The sequence below is a fragment of the Rhinopithecus roxellana genome, chromosome 16, assembly GCF_007565055.1.
Source record: "Rhinopithecus roxellana isolate Shanxi Qingling chromosome 16, ASM756505v1, whole genome shotgun sequence".
Taxonomy (NCBI): domain Eukaryota; kingdom Metazoa; phylum Chordata; class Mammalia; order Primates; family Cercopithecidae; genus Rhinopithecus; species Rhinopithecus roxellana.
This window is the reverse complement of record NC_044564.1, coordinates 72,752,044-72,774,808: the sequence shown is the minus strand read 5'-3', so window position 1 is coordinate 72,774,808 and position 22,765 is coordinate 72,752,044. Positions and strand designations below refer to the sequence as shown.

At 34.2% G+C, this 22,765-nt stretch overlaps 1 protein-coding gene across 6 annotated transcripts in view; it reads right to left on the bottom strand.

The window, feature by feature from the left end:
* FOCAD (focadhesin) overlaps nucleotides 1–22,765 on the bottom strand; it is a 327,680-nt gene that overhangs the window by 136,004 nt on the left and 168,911 nt on the right. For all 6 annotated transcript variants that reach the window (XM_030919606.1, XM_030919604.1, XM_030919601.1 and 3 more), the window contains 3 exons: nucleotides 6,192–6,326; nucleotides 2,941–2,991; nucleotides 1,922–2,005 (listed from right to left, as the gene is read on the bottom strand). In XM_030919606.1, coding sequence (XP_030775466.1) covers nucleotides 1,922–2,005; nucleotides 2,941–2,991; nucleotides 6,192–6,326 — 270 coding nt within the window. The remainder of the gene's footprint in view (nucleotides 1–1,921; nucleotides 2,006–2,940; nucleotides 2,992–6,191; nucleotides 6,327–22,765) is intronic.

Genomic DNA, 22,765 nt, shown 5'->3' with positions numbered 1-22,765 from the left:
ACACTTTCTAGACTTTTAGTCTTTAGGTGTTCGAACAGCCAAACTGAAATGTAGCAATTAATGAAAAGAAGAAGAATGCATGATGTGGTCTTAGAAGCAATGATTCTCCATAAAGAGATAGGTCCTCGGTATCAGAAACTGGGGTCAGAGTGAAGAAGACTCTTTCAAACCACTTATACCCCTCATCTCAACCTCAGTTCAGAATATCCACTGCAGCGAGCTATTGTTACTTTCTGGAGTGGGTCATATCCCAGACGGGGATTAGGGCAGGAAAAAAAAAAAGCTGAAAAGCATGGCTACAAAAGGATAAGCCTTATAGCTTTTCTTTATAGCTCTTTTCACTCTGATGCTGAAAACCCAAACATATATAGAAAACCCCAACTCTAAGTACATTTACCATTTATGTTGGAAGATATAAAGAGCTATTTATGGCTATTCAGGGATCAAAGAGTTTAGAAGAGTTAGATTAAGGAAGTAGCTAACATTTGACTGAGTATAGCACTTATAAACTCTTGCAAACATAATTGGAAATTGAATATAAACCTGAAATCAGAAAAAAATATATACAAACATGTCAATATTTTAAAAGGTAGAGACTAAATGTCAAGAGTATGCTGGAGTTATTTAATAAAAGCTATTACTCCAGCTGGACTATTTTAGGAAAAAAAGGTAAAAATAAGGGTAATTTTTATGCTGTGATTTAAATGAATAATTGCCTATTAAAAACAAGAATAAAAGGTACCTCTCCAGATCCTGTAGCTAATCTATTGGCAGGTGTTTGCATATCAAATTTACATGTAGCTTTTTTCCTTTTCTTTTCTTTTTTAAAGCAACAATGGGTATTGCTAGTTACCACAGTGCAGTCTGAAGTCCCACCCTTTTTAATTGTATGAGTCATAAAACATCTTAAGTTTTCCCATTTGTGATCACTGCATGTCAAGTGGTCAGTCTGTCTTTGTAAGTCCTCAATGACATAGGAAATCCTGCCTGACTTAGGAATTGGTTTTACAAGAGCCTATTTTCAATCCTTTTTATATGGTGGCTCCAATTCAATTCAGTAAACAGAAGTTTTCCTGGTTCCTACTAGTATCTAATCTCAGTATAAACGGAATCCAGAAGAAAAAGTCAAACCCATTTTAATGCCTGAGAATCCCAAGGAATTCACACCAAACCTTCTTGCCACTTAACCTCAAAGATAGAATCTGAGTAACGTTACATGTAACTTCATCTAACACAATGTCTGCTTGACACTTCAGAGGCATTCAATAAACATCTGTATGCATTTGAATTCATACTGGCACTAAATAAGAAATCAGAAATTTAACCCCTTAATAGGATCTACTAATTTAAAGCTAATTATAATAAGCAGATACTAGAAAAGGTTGTATGTGTTTAGTTTAGTTTAAAAACGAAGATAATATCACACTATGTGTTAACCCTTAAAACAGAGTGATACTTTCTTCATCCAGTTTTCTGGGGCTAACCTATATACCATTTCATATATACTAAAAAAAAAAAAAAGCAGATTTTTTCATATGGCATCACATTCTTTATCACAAATAGAGATCTTTGGCTGCAAAGGTGGTATAAAATCTTAGTCTATGAAGGCTGTGCTTGGATTAAAGTCCAGGATGGTATACTAACTAGGCAAAGTGATTCCTATGAGTGACTCAGATCTGGAGCAAGTCACATACTCAGTCAACTTAAGATTTCATTTGCATCATTGGTGTCTTCCGTCTGCTTCAAACCTCTGCAGTCTTTTATAGATAAACAAGTAATGGGTATGAATTTTTATCTTGCATGGACAACAAATCTAGGGTTACATATATATCCATCAGGTAAGGATCTCCTAAGATGAGACAGACAAAGTTGTAAACCCTAGCAAATTAAGAAATACCAGTGAGAAAGCAGATATGCCTACCTTTTCAGGCAGATGAAGAATGGTGTGTTCTGCTGCACTAAAGTTGGACAGGGATCTATATGCAGCATTTGCTACAATTGGGTCCTAGATAGGGTTAAAAAAAAAAAAAAGGAAGTGAACAAAAAAGCACAACATACATTAAACATCAAATCTGGAGGGGGAAAGAAACCTTCCCTCACCAATCCCAAGATTCTACAGTCAGTGCTTTGAAAATGGTATTAAAGCTTTGCCTAAGCCAAAAGTATATTTACTAGCAATTTCAGAAGAGAAAGCAAGAAATTTAATCCTCGTTTCAAAAGAAAATATTGCAAAAAAAAGTGAAAGGGTCTGCGAAGGGAAGTAAGAACAACTGGAAAAAATTATCAGCATTAAACACTTTTCTGGAGAATATGCCCAATTAAAAATGGGCAAGGAGCTCAAAAATACTAAATTTTTATCCTAGTTTGAACATTAAATATAAAGTAACTCATAATTGCTCAAGTCTCCATGAAGTAGTATGATTTAGCAGAAGGGGAATAAGGAGTTACTGTCTGATAGGCCTAGGTTTGGATTCGATTCTCTACCTATTAATAGGACAAGTTAACCTTTTGGAATCTAAACTCATTCATCCATGAGTTAGGTATAACATCACCAGCAGTCTCCATATATAATCCTTGACTGGTAACAACATCTAAAAAATGGACTGGACTTTTTGTTTATTTGGTATGCTTGTTGGTGGGGACAGGGCAAAGCAGGAAAGGGGAAAGACCATATAAAAATATAAGATAATATCAATAGTTCCTCTTCCCATCTGTCAGATTCACCAAGTATTAAGTGCACTTTATGGTAAAAATGTATTAATGGGCATAAATTGAGAATAATTTTTAAAACCAAAACTTATGAATAATCATGTTTTTTAAAAATTGGGAACCCATTATTTCAAGACAGTTGTACTTTTTATCCTAAGAGTCTTATTTTACAAATTTCAAAATTATTTCCCTAGCTTTGTTCTGATTCACTGACAAGCCTTGTGATAGTACCTTGTTTTGAGTATGAGTCCAGAGGAAGCTGAGGACTTGAACTTTAAAATTCTGAAAAGTTAACAAACAAAAGAATAAATTGTTAAGATCAAGCTAAAACTGAGAATAAACAATCCAAAGTAGCAAATAATGAAAATTAAGTCACTTTTAAAGTAACACCACCAGAAATTCAGTTGATGTGTATTCACCCATCATTCATAAAATGTTAATATTCAGAAACAAACTCATCTTCTAAGCACATGGATTTTTTAAACACATTAAGATTTTAAGATTATGAAATTTAGAAACCTAACCATTTCTTACTGTTAGTCCCTTCAGGTACTAACAGAAATGTCACTCTTTCATGCCACTGTTCTAGCCTACCCAGAAGAGAGTTTTCCTTTCTCCAAGTGGCCATACGGCACAAGGTACACACCTCAGCATCTATCATGACTAACTCGCTATGAGGTTGTACAACACTTAAGGCAGTGACGGTTTTTCATTTCAAAGACCTAAACCACAGAGCCCACACAGTTCCTCAAGAAGACAAATGTGTATTAAATAACTGATTGAGCATAAAAGCCATTTACCTTCCAACAGTCAGTGGTCTTCATTGCCACCACATCTAACTTTTTGCCCTTCTAAATCATATTAGGTTCCTCTATACCTCCTTGCCTTTGCATATTCTAGTCCCCAAACTTCAAGGGGAAGCAACAGTGTATTAATTCTTCCAGTTCCAAGTGCAATAGCACACATAAATAATTTCCTTGGATTCTTGATAAGAATGTTTGTCATTTTCTCCACCACACTCTCATTGCCCTTTAATTAACTGTGCTCATCAAATGTTATTATAATTATCATCACTCATATCTGTCTCCTTTAACTACCTTTGAGCTTCTAGAAGGCAGGGACTGATAACATGGTATAATGTGAAAACAAAAGATATGAAATTAGAAAGTCCTGGGTTCAGACACCAGCTTTCACTTAGCTTTTTAACTACAGTCTGAGTCAAGTTACTTGCCTAGAATAGAGCAGATACTCAATAAATATTTGTCAAATAAATAGGTCTCTCAAAGCTTTAGTTTCTGTAACTATACAATAAAAAACGATACCTTCCTATCAGATATTAAAACTAATTGGTATAAACCGGTAAGAGTGCTGGGGATTGAATAGGTAATAAAAAATAGGGTTGACTATACTTATTAGTATCTCTAAGACCTAGTGCAGTTTTAATAAATATATTCTGATTCAATGAATAAGTGAAGCAAGCACTGTGCAAAGCAATTCAGAAAATACACTATAATTAAATCATGGACTCTATTTTCAATAAGCTTACAGTTCAATGGGGAAAATAATACATGCATACATATACCTGTAGTAGAAATAGAATAAATATTCTTAGAACAGTATAAAGAACTTTGGCAACAAAAGACTCCAGCTTGCAGACAAACTCTCAAAAGATGGGATGAGGTAAAACAATCCTTTTCTTCCTAAAATATATTTTTAAATTAAAGATGAAAAGGAAAGTAATTTGAGATAGAGGGAATAATATGAACAAAGGAAAATAAACGGAAAAGTTTAGAGGAAGATAAGGACACTATAAGTGGTTTAATTTTTTTGGAGTACAGGATACAGACCACTAATGAGGCCAGATTCCAGAATGCTTTATGGACTTGGCGTAAACAGGTTGGACTACATTTTAGGGAAACTTAAGGTAATGAAGTTACTAGGGATAGAAATGACTTAAGAAGTACTTTGGGTAAAATTAAATTCAACTTTGGCTCACATCCAAACAGATTCTACGTAGTTAAAAAACCAATTATCTAAACACACACAGATAAAAGGGGGAAGAGGAAGGAGGGTCTCTCCCTTCTACATTTCTTCACTTCTGCTTTTAAGGGGACTATGTTCCCCTAAATGGACTGGAAGAGATGGAGAGAATGGCCCCAAAGCAGTCTGCCTGAACAACAGAGGAACCCTAATATAAGCATGAAGACAACCAAACTAAGATACCAGAGGAAAAGAATGTAAAATCTGAAAGAAAAAAAAAATCTAGTCCAAAAGATAATTCACCACCATGGATAAGCCAACACAAAAAACCAACACACAAACCAATTCATAAATTAACCTGTAATAAAATCTGACTAACTCAAGGTACAAGCAACACAAAGGTATATGATTTTAGCCCCTGAAAAAAGAAAGTAAATATACCCAATATGGCCTTACATTGGCTTTTAGTCTTAGCTCATTATCAGTAGCCCTGTAGACTCTCTGACAATATAAGAGCATGTGCCTGTGAACTGCAGCCATAAGAAAGAATGTTGGTGAACTATATACTCAGAGTCACAGATTGATTCTTTTTTTAAGACCCTAAAAAAAAAAGGCTACATATAAGAATAAACTAAAATATCCTGTATTGATTCATTCATTCAACAACTACTTACTACATACAGATTATGCACCAGGTACTGTGATAGGTATTGTACAGCCCAGTAAGGATAAATTTGATTTTATTTATTGTGCAGCATTTAGAATGAGCTGAAGTATCTTCTAAGCCTGTCTTAATCAGATGATCTAAAATATATAAGGGACTATTATTGGAATCTGATGGCTGGAATGGCAGTTTATCAAAGTCTGTGAAGGACTAAATCAAATGAGAAGTTCAACAAGACTGCAAGTGAAAATCAACTGCTGCTTTTTGAGGGAAAAGGAAAAATGGTGAGCATGAAAAAAAACATGGCTTACAAATGTAGAGGCATAAATGTAATTCACTACCCTCTGATGCATTTCATTCAAAGAAGAGATAATGAAGAAAACATTAAGCACTAATATATGAATCTTATTACAAAGAATCTTCCACCAAGTATTTCAACTCATTACAATGACAAACACTGAGTAATTCACAAAGTTTGGAGAGTCTGTCCTGCCTTTATTCATGTCTTTGTGGCTTATTTTTTAGAATTTAAAACACTAAAAAAAAGATTTTAAATTGTTGGCTTTATGAATTCTATTATTTTGGAAACACTAGTTTTACGACAATGACTTTAAAATCTTGACAATACGCTCATAATTAAAAGGTGGTATCCCTTATGTAAGTAAGTTTTAGACACAAGATTGATGAGGAGCTATCCTTCTACTCCTAAGAGTCCATAAACAGATCAACATGGTCTCAGAACAACAACAAAAGATTAGGAATATTTATTCCAAAAGTTATGATAACACACATCTTTCCAATGAAGAAGCAGGCAATGTGCTGAGCTCCAAATGCATACCTCATATTCAGTTGTATTGACTGTTAAGGAAGGAACCAGAGAAAATAGTTCACTCAGTGTCTTCAAAATGAGAGGTCTTGTGTCACAACTCAGCTTTGGAGAGAGAGCATTCCAAGTAGAGCGAATGCAAACAACCTGTGAAGCAAATAAAAAAGGTCAACACTGAACAAGACCCCAACATATATAAAGCCATTAAGTAAGAATACTATATTTTATTATAAGGAAACTTAGGAAAAAAATAAGACTATGCCTAGAAGATAGGATTTAATAAGGTACCACACCTCAAATGAAATTACTTAAACCAATGTAAACTGTTGACGTTGTGCCTGCCTCACACAATTGCTTTTTTACTACTTTGCTTTTAGTTAACCAAGTAAATAACTCTCTCCTAAGCACATAAGCTCTCACTCTCACCGACACACACAAAATTAACTCCAGATTATCTAACTTTGTACATTGTTTAAGAACCAGTCCCTGAAACAAAGTGGGTAAGATAATGCTAGCACATTTCTAAAGCCAGGTATCCACATTTTTTAGAGTTTTTCAGCCCTGTTGAAACAATATCACCACTCAGAAAATTGGAGTGTTAACATATATAAATCAAACATTCTCAAATCACCTTACAAGCTTTTAAGAGGCAGGAGAATAACTGTAGTATTTTATATAATAATTTAAGACGTTTTAAAAGTCAATTCCGGTTTTTTAAGAGGTCATTAATGATAAAATAAATCTAAAGCCCAGCAAAAATGTTATATCATTTCTAACTTGACCCAATTTTCTTAAGCCAGGTGTTCTTGATTCATTTCAATATCTGGTTTTAGGGATAGTCAAATGTCTTCTTAAGTTCAATTCCAGCTAACACTGATGATGTTTTCACTGATAGATGTTTTATGAAAATTTTAAGACTTAGATAGGAAGAATGTAAACACAGATCAATTAGATAGGCTTTAACAAGAATTGATCTTTCTAAAATATTCCAATCTCTTCTTTTAAGCTGTAATTAACACATACAATTATTCTCTATCTACAAGTATAAATTATTTAGAAAAACTACATAAGGTAGTAAATTTTAAAATGTCAAAGATAAATGAGTAATATATACTTAAGGAGACAGATTAAGAAGAGGTTCAAAGAAAAGACAGTAGACAGAGTATTTCTGAGAAAACTTGGATTCAGTGCATTTGCTGTTACTTTATACTTTCCGTGAAACAGTAGAATAATAAATACTCTTTGATTTGGGATCCCCTACATGATTTGGGTTCAACTAACCTTTCCTAAGGGCAGTACTGTAGACCAGGCATGACAGTAGGCACATTTACACAAAGAAGTAACTCTGATATTATAAATCATCAGCATTTGAAATAAAACCCAAACCAATTCTCTAAAAGCTATCAATTCAGCACAGTTGCATACCCAGAGTGGTACACAGTACTCAGAGAAAAAACAATCAAATATAAAGATGATCTAATCCTTCAAAAACTTGACACCTTATTGTAAAGGAAGAAAAAGATACACCATTCTAAATTATTGGAAACAAAAAGGTACATGATATGATTTTAAACTATTTCAACAGAAAATAGTTTCAAGAGGAATCTATGGAGGAAAGATAAGTCAGTGGGCGGGAGTCATCAGGGAGGGTATCAAGAGACGATAAGGCTTGGGAAGAGACTTGAAGAAAGAATGAATAGAAATCACACAGCCATGCCACAAGAAAATGGAAAGCACAAGTCAAACACAAAACAACATGTTGCAGGTACAAAAGCATGAGTATTGGTGGGGAAAGGCTGGTAGATCACAAAATATCTAGAGTATCAGAGCAGTTGGAACCAAATCTAAAAGAAAAGGTAGGCTATAGAGATTTCAAGTTAAGAAACACAGAACAGTTTAAAAGCTATTCCCAACAGATTCATTTGGGCCTGGCGTGGTGGCTCATGCCTGTAATCCCAGCACTTTGGCGGGCCAAGGCGGGTGGATCACTTGAGGTCAGGAATTCATGACCAGCCTGGCCAACATGGTGAAACCCCCTCTCTACTAAAAATATAAAAATTAGCCAGGTGTAGAAGCACATGCCCCAGCTACTGGGGAGGCTGGGGCACAAAAATCGCTTGAACCCAGGAGGCGGAGGTGTCAGTGGGCCGAGATCATGCCACTGCACTCCAGCCTGGGCTACAGAGCGAGACTCTGTCTCAAAAACAACAACAAAAACAAAGCAAAACAAAGAAAACAGTGCAGAACAGGGACAAAGGCCAAGAGACTGAGGAACTAATAAGAGAGCTTTGCACTATTCTCAAACAATTAAAGTCTCCTAGGGCAGAAGAAAAGGCCATGATTGTGAGGCTTCCCCAGCCACGTGGAACTGTAAGTCCAATTAAACCTCTGTCTTTTGTAAATTGCCCAGTCTTGGATATGTTTTTATCAGCAGTATGAAAACGGGCTAATAAAGAAATGTGACACCTAAATGCAACATGGGATCCTGGAACAGAAAAAGGACATCTTAAACACACATGTCCATAATTCAGTTAACAGCACTGCACCAATATTAATTTCTTAGTTTTAATAACTGTATTATAGTTACATAAGCAAGATGTTAATAATAGGGGAAGAAGGGTGAAAAAACATGAAATAATTATCTATTTTCTCTTTTAACAACAGCTCTTTTGATATATAATTCAAATACCATACAATTCCTCATGTAAAGTGTACAATTCACTGGTTTTTGGTATACTTACAAAGCCACACAACCATCACATTCAAGTTTGAAACATTTTTATCACCTCCTCCCAAAGAAACCATAATCATTCATCATTCTTGATTGCCCCCTAAGCTCCTCAAATATAGGCAACCACAAATCTACTTTCTCTATATATAAACTTGCCTATTCTGGGCATTTCCTATAAATAGAATAATATAATACGTGCTCTTCAGTGTCTGGCTTCTATCAGTTAGTGTACCTTTTCCAAGGTTCATCCATGTTGTAGTATGTGTTAGTGCTCACTTCTTTTTATTGCCAAATAATACTCCATTCTATGTATACATCCTTTAAACTTTCCATAAGTTTAAAGTAATTTCAAAATAAATTTTTTTAAAGAATAGAAAAAAAACACTAGTCAAAAAAGTAATGGCTAAGAATTTCCAAAATTAATAAAATACATTAATTCTCTAACTTAACTTGTAATACAAATAAGCTTATATATTAATACATTATAATATGATCATTAAACACCAAAGACAAAACAACAATCCTCAAAGCTAAAGGGAAAAAACACAGGCTACCTGAAAAGGAACAACTGAGAATAACATTTTCTTTCCTTCTTTTCTTTTCCTTTTTTTTTTTTTTGAGATGGAGATTCACTCTTGTTGCCCGGCTGGAGTGCAATGGTGCAGTCTCAGCTCACTGTAACCTCTGCCTCCTGGGTTCAAGCAATTCTCCTGCCTCAGCCTCCCAAGTAGCTGGGATTACAGGCATGTGCCACCACGCCCAGCTAATGTTTTTTTTGGGATTTAGTAGAGATGGGTTTTCACCATGTTAGTCAGACTGGTCTTGAACTCCTGATCTCAGGAGATCTACCGGTGTCGGCCTCCCAAAGTGCTGGGATTACAGGCATGAGTCACCGTGCCCAGCCAATATTTTCAAAATTAAGACAAAAAGACCATGCAATAAGATCTTAAGAGTGCTGAGGAGCAAATGAAATACTCTCAAGGATAGACCATATGACAGACCACGAAACAAGTCTAAAAGAATTTATAAAAATGGAAATCATATCAAGTAGCTTTCCTGACCACAATGGAATAAAACTAGAAATCAATAACAGGAATAATTTTGGAAACTATAGGAACATATGGAAATTCAACAACATGCTCCTGAAAGACCAATGAAAAAATTAAAAAGGAAAGTGAAAAATTCCTTGAAACAAATGAAGAACACAAACATACTAAAACATATGGGATACAGCAAAAGCAGTATTAAGGGGAAAGCTGATACCAATAAAGTGCTTACATCAATAAAGTAGAAAAACTTCAAACAAACCACCGAACAATACATCTTAAAGAACTAGAAAATAGCAAATCAAACCCAAAATAAGTAGAACAAAAGAAACAAAGATCAGAGCAGAAGTAAATGAAGACTGAAAGACAATAAAAAGATCAATGAAATGAAAAGTTGGTTTCTTGAAAAGATGAGTAAAATCAACAAACCTTTAGCCAGACTAATTAAGAAAAAAAGAGAGAACATTCAAATAAATAAAATCAGAGATGAAAAAGGGGACATTACAAAAAACATTCACAAAGTACAATACCACAAAAATTCAAAGGATCATTAGAGAAGACTATGAGCAACTATAGACAATAAATTGGAAAACCCAGAAGAAACAGATAAATTTGTAGACACATATGGCCTACCAAGATTGAATCAAAAAGAAATCTAAAGCCTTAATCAGCCAATAAAAAGTAGTGAGATTGCAGCCATAACAGTTTCCCATCAATAAAAGCCCATAATCTGATGGCTTCATTGCTGATTTCTACCAAATATTTAAAGAAGAACTAATATCAATCCTACTCAAATTATTCCAAAAAATAGAAGAGGAGGGAGTACTTCCAGACCCATTCTATGAAGCTATTATCACCCTGATACCAAAAGCAGATAAAGACACACTGTAAAAAGAAAACTACAGGCCAATATCTCTGAGAAACATAGATGCAAAACCTCAATAAAATGCCACGACACCAAATTCAACAATACATTAAAAAGATCATTCCTCATGATCAAGTAGGATTCATCCCAGAGATGCAAGGATGGTTCAACATATGCAAATAAATCAATGCAATATGTTATATCAGAATGAAGCACAAAGACCATATGATCATTTCAACTGATGCTGAAAAAGAATTCAAAAAAATTCAACATCCCTTCATGATTAAAAAAAAAAACTCACAAAAAAAAAAAAAACTGGGTACAGAAAGAACATACCTCAACGCAATAAAAACCATATAAGACAGATCAACAGCTAGCAGCATACTGAAGAAAACTGAAAGCTTTTCCATTAAGATATGGAACAAGACAAGAATACCCACATTCACCATTATTCAACATAGTACAGAAAATCCCAGCTAGAGCAATCAAGCAAAAGAAAAAAGGGCATCCCAAATGGAAAAAAATACGTAAAATTATTTTTGTTTCCAAATGATATGATCTCATATTTAGAAAAACCTAGAGACTCTACCAAAACAAAATTAGGACCATTAAACTCAGGAAAGTTGCAGAATACAAAATTGACATTCAAAAATCAGTAGCATTTCTATATGCCAACAGTGAACAATCTGAAAAAGAAACCAAGAAAGGAATTCCATTTACAATATCTACACATAAAATAAAATACATAGGAATAAACTTAATCAAAGAAATGACAGATCCCTACAATGAAAACTAAAAAACATTGATGAAGGAAAATGAAGAGGACACATAGAAAAAAACAAATGGAAAGATATTCCATGTTCATAAATTGGAAGAATCAATATTGTTAAAATGTCCACAATCTATAGATTCAATGCAATCCCTATCAAAATAACAATTACATTCGTCACAGTAACAGAAAACATAATGTTAAAATTTATACAGAAGCATGAAGACCCAGTATAGGCAAAACCATCCTGAGCAAAAACAACAAAACTGGAGGAATCATACTACCTGATTTCAAGTTATACTACAGAGCTATAGTAACCAAAACAGCATGGCACTGGCATAAAAACATACACATTGACAAATATCACAGAATAGAGAATGCAGAAATAAATGCACATATCTGCAGTGAACTCATTTTTGACAAAGGTGCCAAGAACATACATTGGGAAAGGACAATCTTCAATAAATGGGGCTGAGAAAACTGGGTAAATATATACAGAAGAGTGAAACTTGACCACTATCTCTCACCATACATAAAAATCAAATCAAAATGGATTAAAGACTTAAATCTAACACCTGAAAGGATGAAAGTACTATAAGAAAACATTGGGGAAACATTCTAGTACATAAGTCGGGACAAAGATTTCTTGAGTAATACCTCCAAAGTACAGACAATCAAAGCAAAAATGGACAAACAGGATCACACATCAAACTAAAAAGCTTCTACACAGCAAAGGAAACAATCAACAAAGCGAGGAGACAATCTACAGAATAAGAGAAAATATTTGCAAACTATAAATTTGACAAGGAATTAATAAACGGAATATATATGGAGCTCAAACAACTCAATAAGAAATAAGATTTTTCCACTCAAAAACTGGGCAAAAAATCTGAATAGACATTTCTCAATAGAAGACATATGAATGGTTAGCAGGTATATGAAAAAAGCTCATTATCATCAGAGAAATGCAAATTAAAACTACAATGAGATATTATCTCACCACAGTTAAAATGGTTTTTATCCAAACGTTCAGCAATAATGAATGCTGGTGAGAATGTGGAGAAAGGGGAACCCTCGGACACTGTTGGTAGGAATGTAAATTAGTACAGCCACTATGGAGAAGACTATAGAGTTTTCTCAAAAAAACTAAAAATAGAACTGCCATATGATCCAGCAGTCCCACTGCTGAATATATATCCAAAAGAAAGGAAATCAGTACATCAAAGAGATATCTGCATTCCCATGTTTACTGCAACACTATTCACAATAGCCAAGAATTTGAAGCAACCTAAGTGTCCATCAACAGATGAATGAATAAATAAAATGTGGTATATACACACAATGGAATATTATTTAACCATAAAAAAGAATGGAATCCTATCATTTGCAACAACATAGACAGAACTAGAGGACATTATAGTAAGTGAAACAAGCCAGGAAAAGAAAGACAAATGTTGCATGTTCTCATATGTGGAAGCATTTAAAAAAAAAAAAAAAGAAAGAAAAGAAAGAATATGGGGGTAGAATGATGGTTATCAGAGGCTGCAAAGGATGGCAAGGAGCTGGGGAATAAAGCGGAAATGATTAATGGGTACAAAAATACAGTGAGAATAAGAGCTAGCATTTGATAGAACAATAGAGTGACAACAGTTAACAATGATTTATTTTGCATTTTCAAAATAACTAAGAGAGTATAATTGAAATGTTCCAAACACAGAGAAATTATAATGCTTGAGGTGATGGATACCCCAGTTATCCTGATTTGATCATTACACAGTGTGACTATATCAAAACATCACATGACACCATAAATAAATATAACCATTATGTACCCATAACTAAATTTTTTAAATTTTAAAAATTGAAAATAATAAAAATAAAAAACAACTTATTCAGAGACAAGGAAAAAACACTTAATATGGCTTTCAAGGTTTTTCATGATCTGCCTTCTATCTATTCCTCCAGTCTCATCTCTTCTGCTAGTTCCTTGACAACATATTTGTTTAATAACTACTATTCATATTTAACATTAGAAAAATGAGGAAAAGGAATAGATTCATTTTATTTACCCATATATCACCATTTTAAACCACTATTTCTTACATATGGGAAAGTTTTAATAAATAAATATAAAATTATAATGATGAAGTAACTTTTCCTGTGACAATTTTTTCCATATAACTCAATTAAATTGGTTAGACTATAGTTTGTATGGTTTAATGCTTGCATTCTTCCAGGTATGACATTTTTTCCTTTTAAATTAAAAAAAAAAAGCTGTCTATTGCCATTCTTTGTAAAGCATATTCAAGTTTAACTTAAATATTAATTTAATTCTGTGAAAATTAGTTGAATTATTAAAAATGCAAATCAATGGGTATGCAGTGATTTTTAGATTAGGAATTCAAAAAGTTCTAAGGAAACTGCCATCCCACAATGCTAAATCTACCATTGAAAAGTAGGGGCAAAACATGTAATCAATCAATCAACCATGCAGGATAATACCTAGAAATCATCCACATATAAAATATGAATATTGCCCGGTGCGGTGGCTCAAGCCTGTAATCCCAGCACTTTGGGAGGCCGAGACGGGCGCATCACGAGGTCAGGAGATCCAGATCATTCTGGCTAACACGGTGAAACCCAGTCTCTACTAAAAAATACAAAAAACTAGCCGGGCGAGGTGGCGGGTGCCTGTAGTCCCAGCTACTCGGGAGGCTGAGACAGGAGAATGGCGTAAGCCCAGGAGGCAGAGCTTGCAGTGAGCTGAGATCCGGCCACTGTACTCCAGCCCGGGCGACAGAGCGAGACTCCGTCTCAAAAAAAAAAAAAAAAAATGAATATTTATGTACAAATGACTGAGAATGCTCTGAGTCTGTCTCTAAGATACTGAAGAAGTCATTTCATCCTAAGTGTTTATGTTATGCGTACTTTGTTGCTGGGGAAGAATGATACTTTTCCCATGTCATTCTTCCACAAGAATCTTACCAATTTCCCATGTTATTCTTCCACAAGAATCTTACCAACACTAAACAGTACAGATTAAAGAAGACTTTATGCAGTGTGGTATGCTGGGAAGAGCACATTTTAAAGACAGAAATCAAGGTCTCTGATTTGGTAGCTATGTGACTATGGTGAAGTAAATAATTTCCCTCAATCTGTTTCCCCAGCTGCAAAATGGAAATAATACTAGTAACACCTGCTCTATGTACAGCACAAGGTTACCAGTAAAGCCCATATGGAGACACTGTACATAAACCTACTTTATACACTGAAAAATATAGCTATTGTTGTTATAACCAATAGAAAAAAAAAATAGTGAACCCCAGAAGAATCAGAGCTTTTCCTTCTAATTCCTGTGCTGTAAAAATGACTTTGTTCTTATGCAGAGGAACAGAGAGCTATCTCCTAATTTTACTTTCAAAAGCTATTTCTAGAAATTCCTGAGAACAGCCTACTCCTTTTGTCCTGATTCTTTACTCCAACAGAGGGAAAGCTTTATAAAAAAACCTTTAGGCTATGAAAACTGCCTTATCTGCCCTTTTCATAATGAAGGTAAAAGAAACTGCCTTCGCAATTAAAGGACTCAAGTCATCATCACACAGTGAAGCCCTCTTAAGCTAATGCAGCGCACACAATTCATAAAACAGGATGCTTCTGTTACCAAAACACAATAACGGGATAAAAGAGAGTTTGAAGAGACACAATCAATGGAGCAGAAACAATGAGAAAAATAACATTCTTTCTTATCCTAATAATATAGGGTTAGGGGTTGTTAAGTATTTTTAAAAATGACTAGCACAGGTTTATTTAAGCAATTCCACAGCCTTTTAATGTCTGAGACTAGTTTATTATCAAGGCAGTGTTGTAGGGGGAAAAGAAAAAAAGAGAAACAGATATTGAAGTACCTTTTTAAAATTCACTTATAATCTAAATGATTATAATTTAGTAGTAATTCTGATGATTTTCTAATATAGTTGGACAACTTTTGTCCTGTTCATGGCAAAGAATGCAGATGAACATATCTAAATCCCAAACTATGCTTTAGAGAATCAAAAATATCTGGACTTGTTGTAGTAAAGCTACTCTCATATTAACAACCCTTAACATCACCATGACATTTCCAAAAGAGGTGTAAAAGAAACTTTTTAAATTATTCTGTATTTCTGAAAAACTATTTGGCAGTTTGTAGTACACACTTACAATTCTAATATCTGAATAGAAGAGGTTCAGATTTGTGTGACACAAGTAAAAACAGAGACATTTTTAAACCGATTGATCTAGACTATCAAGCCACCCGAGAGACTCACTACTCAACAGCCAGAGATGTTAGGTTTCTTTTTTATTCCCCCAAGTGAGAAGTTACAGTTCCCTATGATACTTCCATAAGAAACAGTATTTTCCAGTGCAAACTCCATTGATTTCTCTGCAGGAAGAGAAAGAATGACACAAAGAACTCTCTACAGGGACATTCACTTTTCAGTTTTGCCAGATTCTATCTGTATGAATTATCTATTTTTTGGTGGACATTCTTCCAGGATGAAGTAGCAAATTCATAGGAAGAATATGTCAAAAAATACCTTGAGAAGAAAATGATTAGGGCTTTATTCCCCTAAAAAAAAGAGAGGAAATTTTTTTGTAAAGGCCAGCTCCTTCCTCTTTTCTAATAGAGGTTAGACTCCAAGATAATAAAGGAAAATAACAGAAATTCAATCAACATAGCTTAAGACTCAATAAATCAAACTACTGGGAAGTTGTTCAGCAGATACAAAATTAAAAGTAAAGCAAATTGAGTATTTACTAGCAACAAGAGTAAAATATCACCCATTTAATGTTAAAAAGGGCTAAAGAGGCTATAGGTGAACTGTAGAAAGAGACTGAGAAATATAGTTTACTGTCATTTCATATTTAAAAATCAATATGCTGTGTATCAAAAACAATTGATGAATTAGGCAGTCACTTCAGAGACACTAAGAACAATTTAGAGAGACACTTTAAACTTCAAAGATAAAGTTTTTAGAAATACCTACTGAGTTTAGTCCACTTTACAAAGATAGAATTCCATGAATGCATTTCTAAGTAACCAATGTTGAGAGTTACTGAAACATAACCTGATTACATGTTCAATGAAAATGATTCCTCTATCCTCCCACCCCACCCTAAGTATCCACAGATCTGGGGATAACAGAACTGATGAATTCTTCATGGATAAACAATAGGAAAGATCAGTCTTTTAAGCCTGAGTGGCTCACACAACTAATTACAATCCCCTAATAACAAGGAACAAACATTCCTGTGGTCCCTTTTCATAGAAACAAACAAGTTTCTTCTTAAGAAAATCAAGACTAAAGACAAAACCTATAATCTACAAGTTCAAGAGAGAAAAAGGAAACATTTTAGTAAAACTTCTTAGGAATTACTTTGTTCTTCAGTGCTAGAAAGCTAGTGAATCACAACAAAAATAGTTCCCCCAAAGCAAGGTTTAAACAAGGATAAACAAGATTTTTCCAGCCAAACAAATGCAGCATCTAGAACAGTGCTTGGCATAAAAAAGCACTCATCTCAAAGGTGGTAACTGACCTATCACCAGCTAGGACAGGGCAGAGCACATTTTCTGTCAAGGGCCAGAGAACTAACATTTTAGGTTTCAAGGGCCACATGGTCACTATTACAACTACTCAGTTCTATCACTGTAGCAAGAAAGCAGCCATGGACAATACATAAACAAATGAGCATGGTTGTGCTCCAATAAAACTTTACTTACAAAAAAAGGTAGTGGGCTGGATTGGAAGAGTCAGCCATGGTTTGCCAACTACTGAACTAGACTATGTGATTATTAACTGGATACAGCTGAGCAATCAGATTAGACTAATGCTTCTTTAACTTTAATGTACACTTGAATCTCCTGTGGTGAAAGGATCTCATCGCACTACAGATTCTAACTCAGTAGGTCTAGAGGAGAGCCTAAGATTCTTGTTTCAAGCTGCCAGGTGACACAGAAGCTGCTAGTTATAAAACCATACTTTCAGTTACCAGATATTAGACTTTATTAGTGAATTTACTTTAAAATTTCAAAAAACAGGTAGGAAATTAGAAATGTGACGGCAATAAGTCCTGGATTTTACTTGAATTGTTCCAATATCAGGAATTCTGATGTGTTGCCGCCATAAAGTCAAATTCACAATTAATTCCAAAGTTTAACCTTCCACACTGCTCTTCCACCTAAAGGAAGCATGAAGATAAAAGTCAGAACATGTACGCAGATAATCTGGTTTTAGAAACAGGGACATCATATTTTCTAATCCCTTTCTTTTCAGATAAAGACACTAGATGGAAAAATTTTTTTTAATATACCAGTGGAACTAAATAATAACACCCCCATTCCCCAATGAAAAAAAAAAAAAGAAACAAAACCCTTTCATGGTTTTCAACTTTGTTTGAAAGTGGTAACTTTTGAAATTATTCCTACAAAATATGCAAAGGAATAAGTTTTCACTAGAGATAGACAAGAGAAACCCTGACACTTAAACCAACTTAAGGTTATCTAATATTTTCATAAGACTAATTATTTATCTTCTTTATTCTTCAGTTCAAGAAATGTGAACTTAGCAACTGCTATGTACCAGGTACTAAGCTGGGCACTTTGGGGGAGGAGGTTAGTTGCTAAAACATACTTTCTATCTTCAAGGAGCTTAGCATCAGGTAGTAGAGACTGATACATAAACATGAATTACAAAACCTTGTGTTAAGCAAAACTGCAGAAGTTTCATACTAGATATAGACGGAGAGATTACCTGGTTAAGGAAGAGAGCAAAGATCAGAAAGGAGTTCCTGGAGGAAATAATATTAAAGAGCAATTATGTGCCAGACACTCTTGTGTCTTTTTAACTTCCAATTATACCAATTTAAATTAGGCCAATTAAATCATATATGATAAAAGAAAATCAAGTTTGAAGCATAACTGAAGGTAGGACTCTTTAAATGCTTTTTGCTCATGCAACTCCTAAAAAAGCTTTGAAAAATCATGTAAATTGGCATTTAAAAAGCATAAAGACTGCAGAAGACTTGTTTTCTAACATATGGTAAATACTTCTATTTTAAAATAAAATTGCTATAACATTCTAATAAGTTTATACAATTAGATAAAATGCCACAGTAATTTTATATCTACCATCATCCATTTCATAAAATCTATATAAAAGATGTCTCTAACACTCCAAAATTGTATATATTTTCTTCCTCGACAGCGTATTTCTGTCATGTGACAATCCTGCACTTGTACCTCCTAAATCTATAAAAATAAGAAAATAAAAAATAAAATAATACAATGTTTTTGAAAAAGAAATTGTATTTCTATTACAGTTATGTTTCATAATTGTATTCTAATATATTTAATGGTTCAGAGTCTGCTATCGGTCACCTCATATGCCTCTATAACAAAAATAAATTTATAAATTAAAATTATTTTTATTTCTTATGATCATAAGACTAAGAGTTTTTTTAAATTTTGAGTTGCATCATTGTTATGATTATTGCTAATATATAATTACTCAAAACATAAATATTACAAATATTGGTAAGTAATTACCAAACATAAAAGGTTTAAAAAATCGGAAATGGTGTGGTCTCAGTAGAACAAGATGGTGCCTTGATAAAAAATGCTTCCCCAAAAATCAATATTTTGAATTGTCTCTTTGTTCAATGCCCTGAAATTTTTATACCGGAGAGCAATGAACTAAGAAAGATTTACAAGTAGAGATACACCTTCTTTTTGTAGGATAGAAAGGAGGCAATTATGAAAGGACAGTTGGGAAAGGAGAAACAGTTTAATGCAGATAAATATCAGGGAAGAGTACATAGTGAAGTTGAAGATCTGGAAATGTAGTTACTAAAGCTAACATGGCTGCCTATCCCTTAAAAAGCCTTCAAATACCCCATGTTCATGAGTTTGTAGACCATGGCTTTAGTGATTTTTTTCACTGCAAATTAAAGATGCTAACTCTTTGGACCCAAATCTCTTGAGAGTACAGCAAAACCAAAGCTGTCCTAAGCAAATAATAAAGAGTTCAAAATTCTATATGTAAAAACTCTGCAAGTGTAAGTGAGCTATTAATATTGGTTAAGTTATTCCCAGAAGTCTACATTAAGATTGACTGAGTATATTAGAATACTGCAGAAAAACATCTATAGTATAACAATAGTTAAAAAAAACAAAAAGAAGAAGAAGAAAAAAACAGATATAGTTTCAAGAAAGCAGACAGCAACTGTTGGGGGAAAGGAGAGGATAGACGGTTGATTTCAAAAAGAGTCCACATGCTGTGGAAAATATATTTTAAAAGATGAGGAAACAAAGGGCATCAAGAAGAAATGTTAGCAAAGTAGGAGAACCAAGAAAGTAGAAGGTCCTAGAGTCCAGGAGAGGAGGGAGATGTCTATAAGGAAAGCTTTTCATGGCTCTTTTCACTCAAGAGAAGTGAAGGAGGTACTGGAAAAGTATATTGGCTTGGCCATTAATAAAATCCTTTTTTATATATTTTTGTCCAAATTAAAAATAAAACAAAGCACCTTCTGTCTAAACTGCTTGCCTATTATAAGCTGAGAGTACAGAGAAATAATGCTTTTTTCTCAATTCTTTTCAAACCTAATTGTCTGTTTCACCAGAAATGCAAATCTACCCAATAATAAAGGCACTTACAAACATAGAGATACAAAAACATTTATCACAGTGTGATTTATTTAAAAAAAAATAATAATAGAAAACAACTTAAATATCCCACAATAGGAAATTCATAAACTACAGTACAGCCATTTGTTCATTCAATTAGATGACAAAAGTGGATTACCAACATGACTTGGTGCCCCTGGTAAACTGTTGGCTGATAAAACAAGTTGCAAAAGAATGTGTACAGCATGATTCCTTTCTCATTATACATACACGGTGGTTAACTCTGTGGTTTATAGTGATTTTTAACCTTCTTTTCTTCCCCTTACAGGTCTCAGAGAATGGTACCCCAAAATGAAGGTCTTGGAAGCAGCTCTCTCTGACCTTTTCTTACCCTCTTGTCTCTGACCCCTCTGTCTTCCTAGAGGCTAGCCACAGAAACTAGAATCCCATGGAAACCAGAACTCTTTTCCCCAAAACCAGCAATAAGATCTAAACATATTACTCTAACCCTCCCCACCACCTTTCTGTGTAAAAACTGGCCATAAAGAAACTACCTGACCTACACTGTTGACTGTAGGCCATGAGACCCCTATTCCAGAGAGGGTCCTGACCCAGACCCAGGAGGGAATGCAAGCTCAGAGAGACGAAGAAGAATTTAACTGGACAGTCCTTGCTGGGTTTCCCCACTCAGTCTATTAGCATCAAATCATGCCTGTTTTGTCCAGTCATATTTCTACATGGCCACCCATACTTTCTTGAAGCTAAGCATACAAATTAACTGTTTCTCCTGTATCTCTGGATCTTAATTCTGAAGGACTCCACACCATGTAAAACTATGATCAAATAAATTTGTATGCACTTATTAATCTCCCTTTTTGTCAGTGATTTTCAGCAAATCTTTGGAGAGCAGAGAGAAAGTTTTCCCTTAGCCCCTACACCCCATAATTTCTGACTTTCCTGTCATACTCTTAGAATACTTGAGTCTTACTTTAAAAGAAATATACTCATTTTATGAATTTGATCCTTAATCATTTTTCTATAATTAAAATTAATTTTATTTTGCTTTTCACTTCCCTATACCTTACATAAAAACTTTATTTTCACATGACATCTAACATTATTGTCTTCTCTTTTAAAGACATTTGGCGAAATGATCATTCTTTCATAAGAACTGACATTTATGTTTTTTCTATTCACTCACTTAAATTTTGTTTTACAGGGAAACTTGGAGGTTTACTACAGCTGTTCTTATTTTGCAAAATAAAGCCAAACCTCTTCTACATGGAAAACTTAATATAATTCCAAGGATATCTTACATACTCTTATTGCCAAGCATGATTATCGCCCCTCCTTTCCCAAAGCATAATCCAGGAATTAACCACTATTCTTGTCACACCCAACCAAATAATATGGCTGGTGGTAACTACACAATCCATAAACACAGACCAGGAAATAATACTGCATGAAGCTAAAAAAATAAAAAAAATTCTGAGCAGATGGACTAAAGAGCTTCCTGCAGGTTCTCAAATAAAATAATAGCAGCATTATAAGAATTTAGACTTAACACACTACAACATGCAAGAACCTTGAAAACATTATGCTACGTGAAAGAAGCCAGTCACAAAATACCACATACTGCATGATTCCATTTACATAGAATGTCCCAAACAGTCCCTATAGAAACTAAAAGTAGATTATTGGTTGTGTAGGGCTGGGGTAGGGAGAGATGAAGGATTGTGAGGATAGTAGCTAAGGAATGCAGAGTTCCTTTTGGGGATGATGAAAATGTTCCAAACTTATTTGTGGTGATGACTGTACAAGTCTGTGGGAAAACAACTGAACTGCATGATTTGAATGGGTGAATTGCATTATATATAAATTTTATCTCAATAAAGCTATTTACCAAAAAAGCTTGGATTTAGCATGGTTCTACTTGACACCAGGGGAACTGATGTTTTGGAATCAGAGAAATCTAGGTCAAACTTTGCCCATGCCACTAAGTAGCTATGTGACCCTCAGTCTCCACATCTGTAACATGAAAGGTAATACTAATAACAACCTTACAAAGTTACTGTGAAGACGTTTATAAAAAGACTTGGCATAGTATTTGGCAATGGGTAAGCACTAAAATGTCTTCTCTTGGCAACAGTATTAAGATTACATTCTGTTACATTAACTCTTTAACTTAGGGTAATTTTCCAATGATGAACTGGACATTGGACCACCACCTATTTTCAGCACTACGCTGGATATGTATCATCAGAATTCAACTTACATGGCAATCACTCTACTTTCTACATTAATCAACACCATTTCTAGAGTCTAACAAGCCTTGCTACATAGGGTGCTCATTTGGCATCTGATTCATCTAACACAGTCAAGTGTACTAATCATGAAACTCCCATAACATTGTTTGAAGAATGCTCCCAGGCCTAATACTAGAATTAAAGAGATTTTAAAAGCTCTCATTTCTCCTTCACTCTCTTTAATCCTCACTCTTATATACTGGGCTT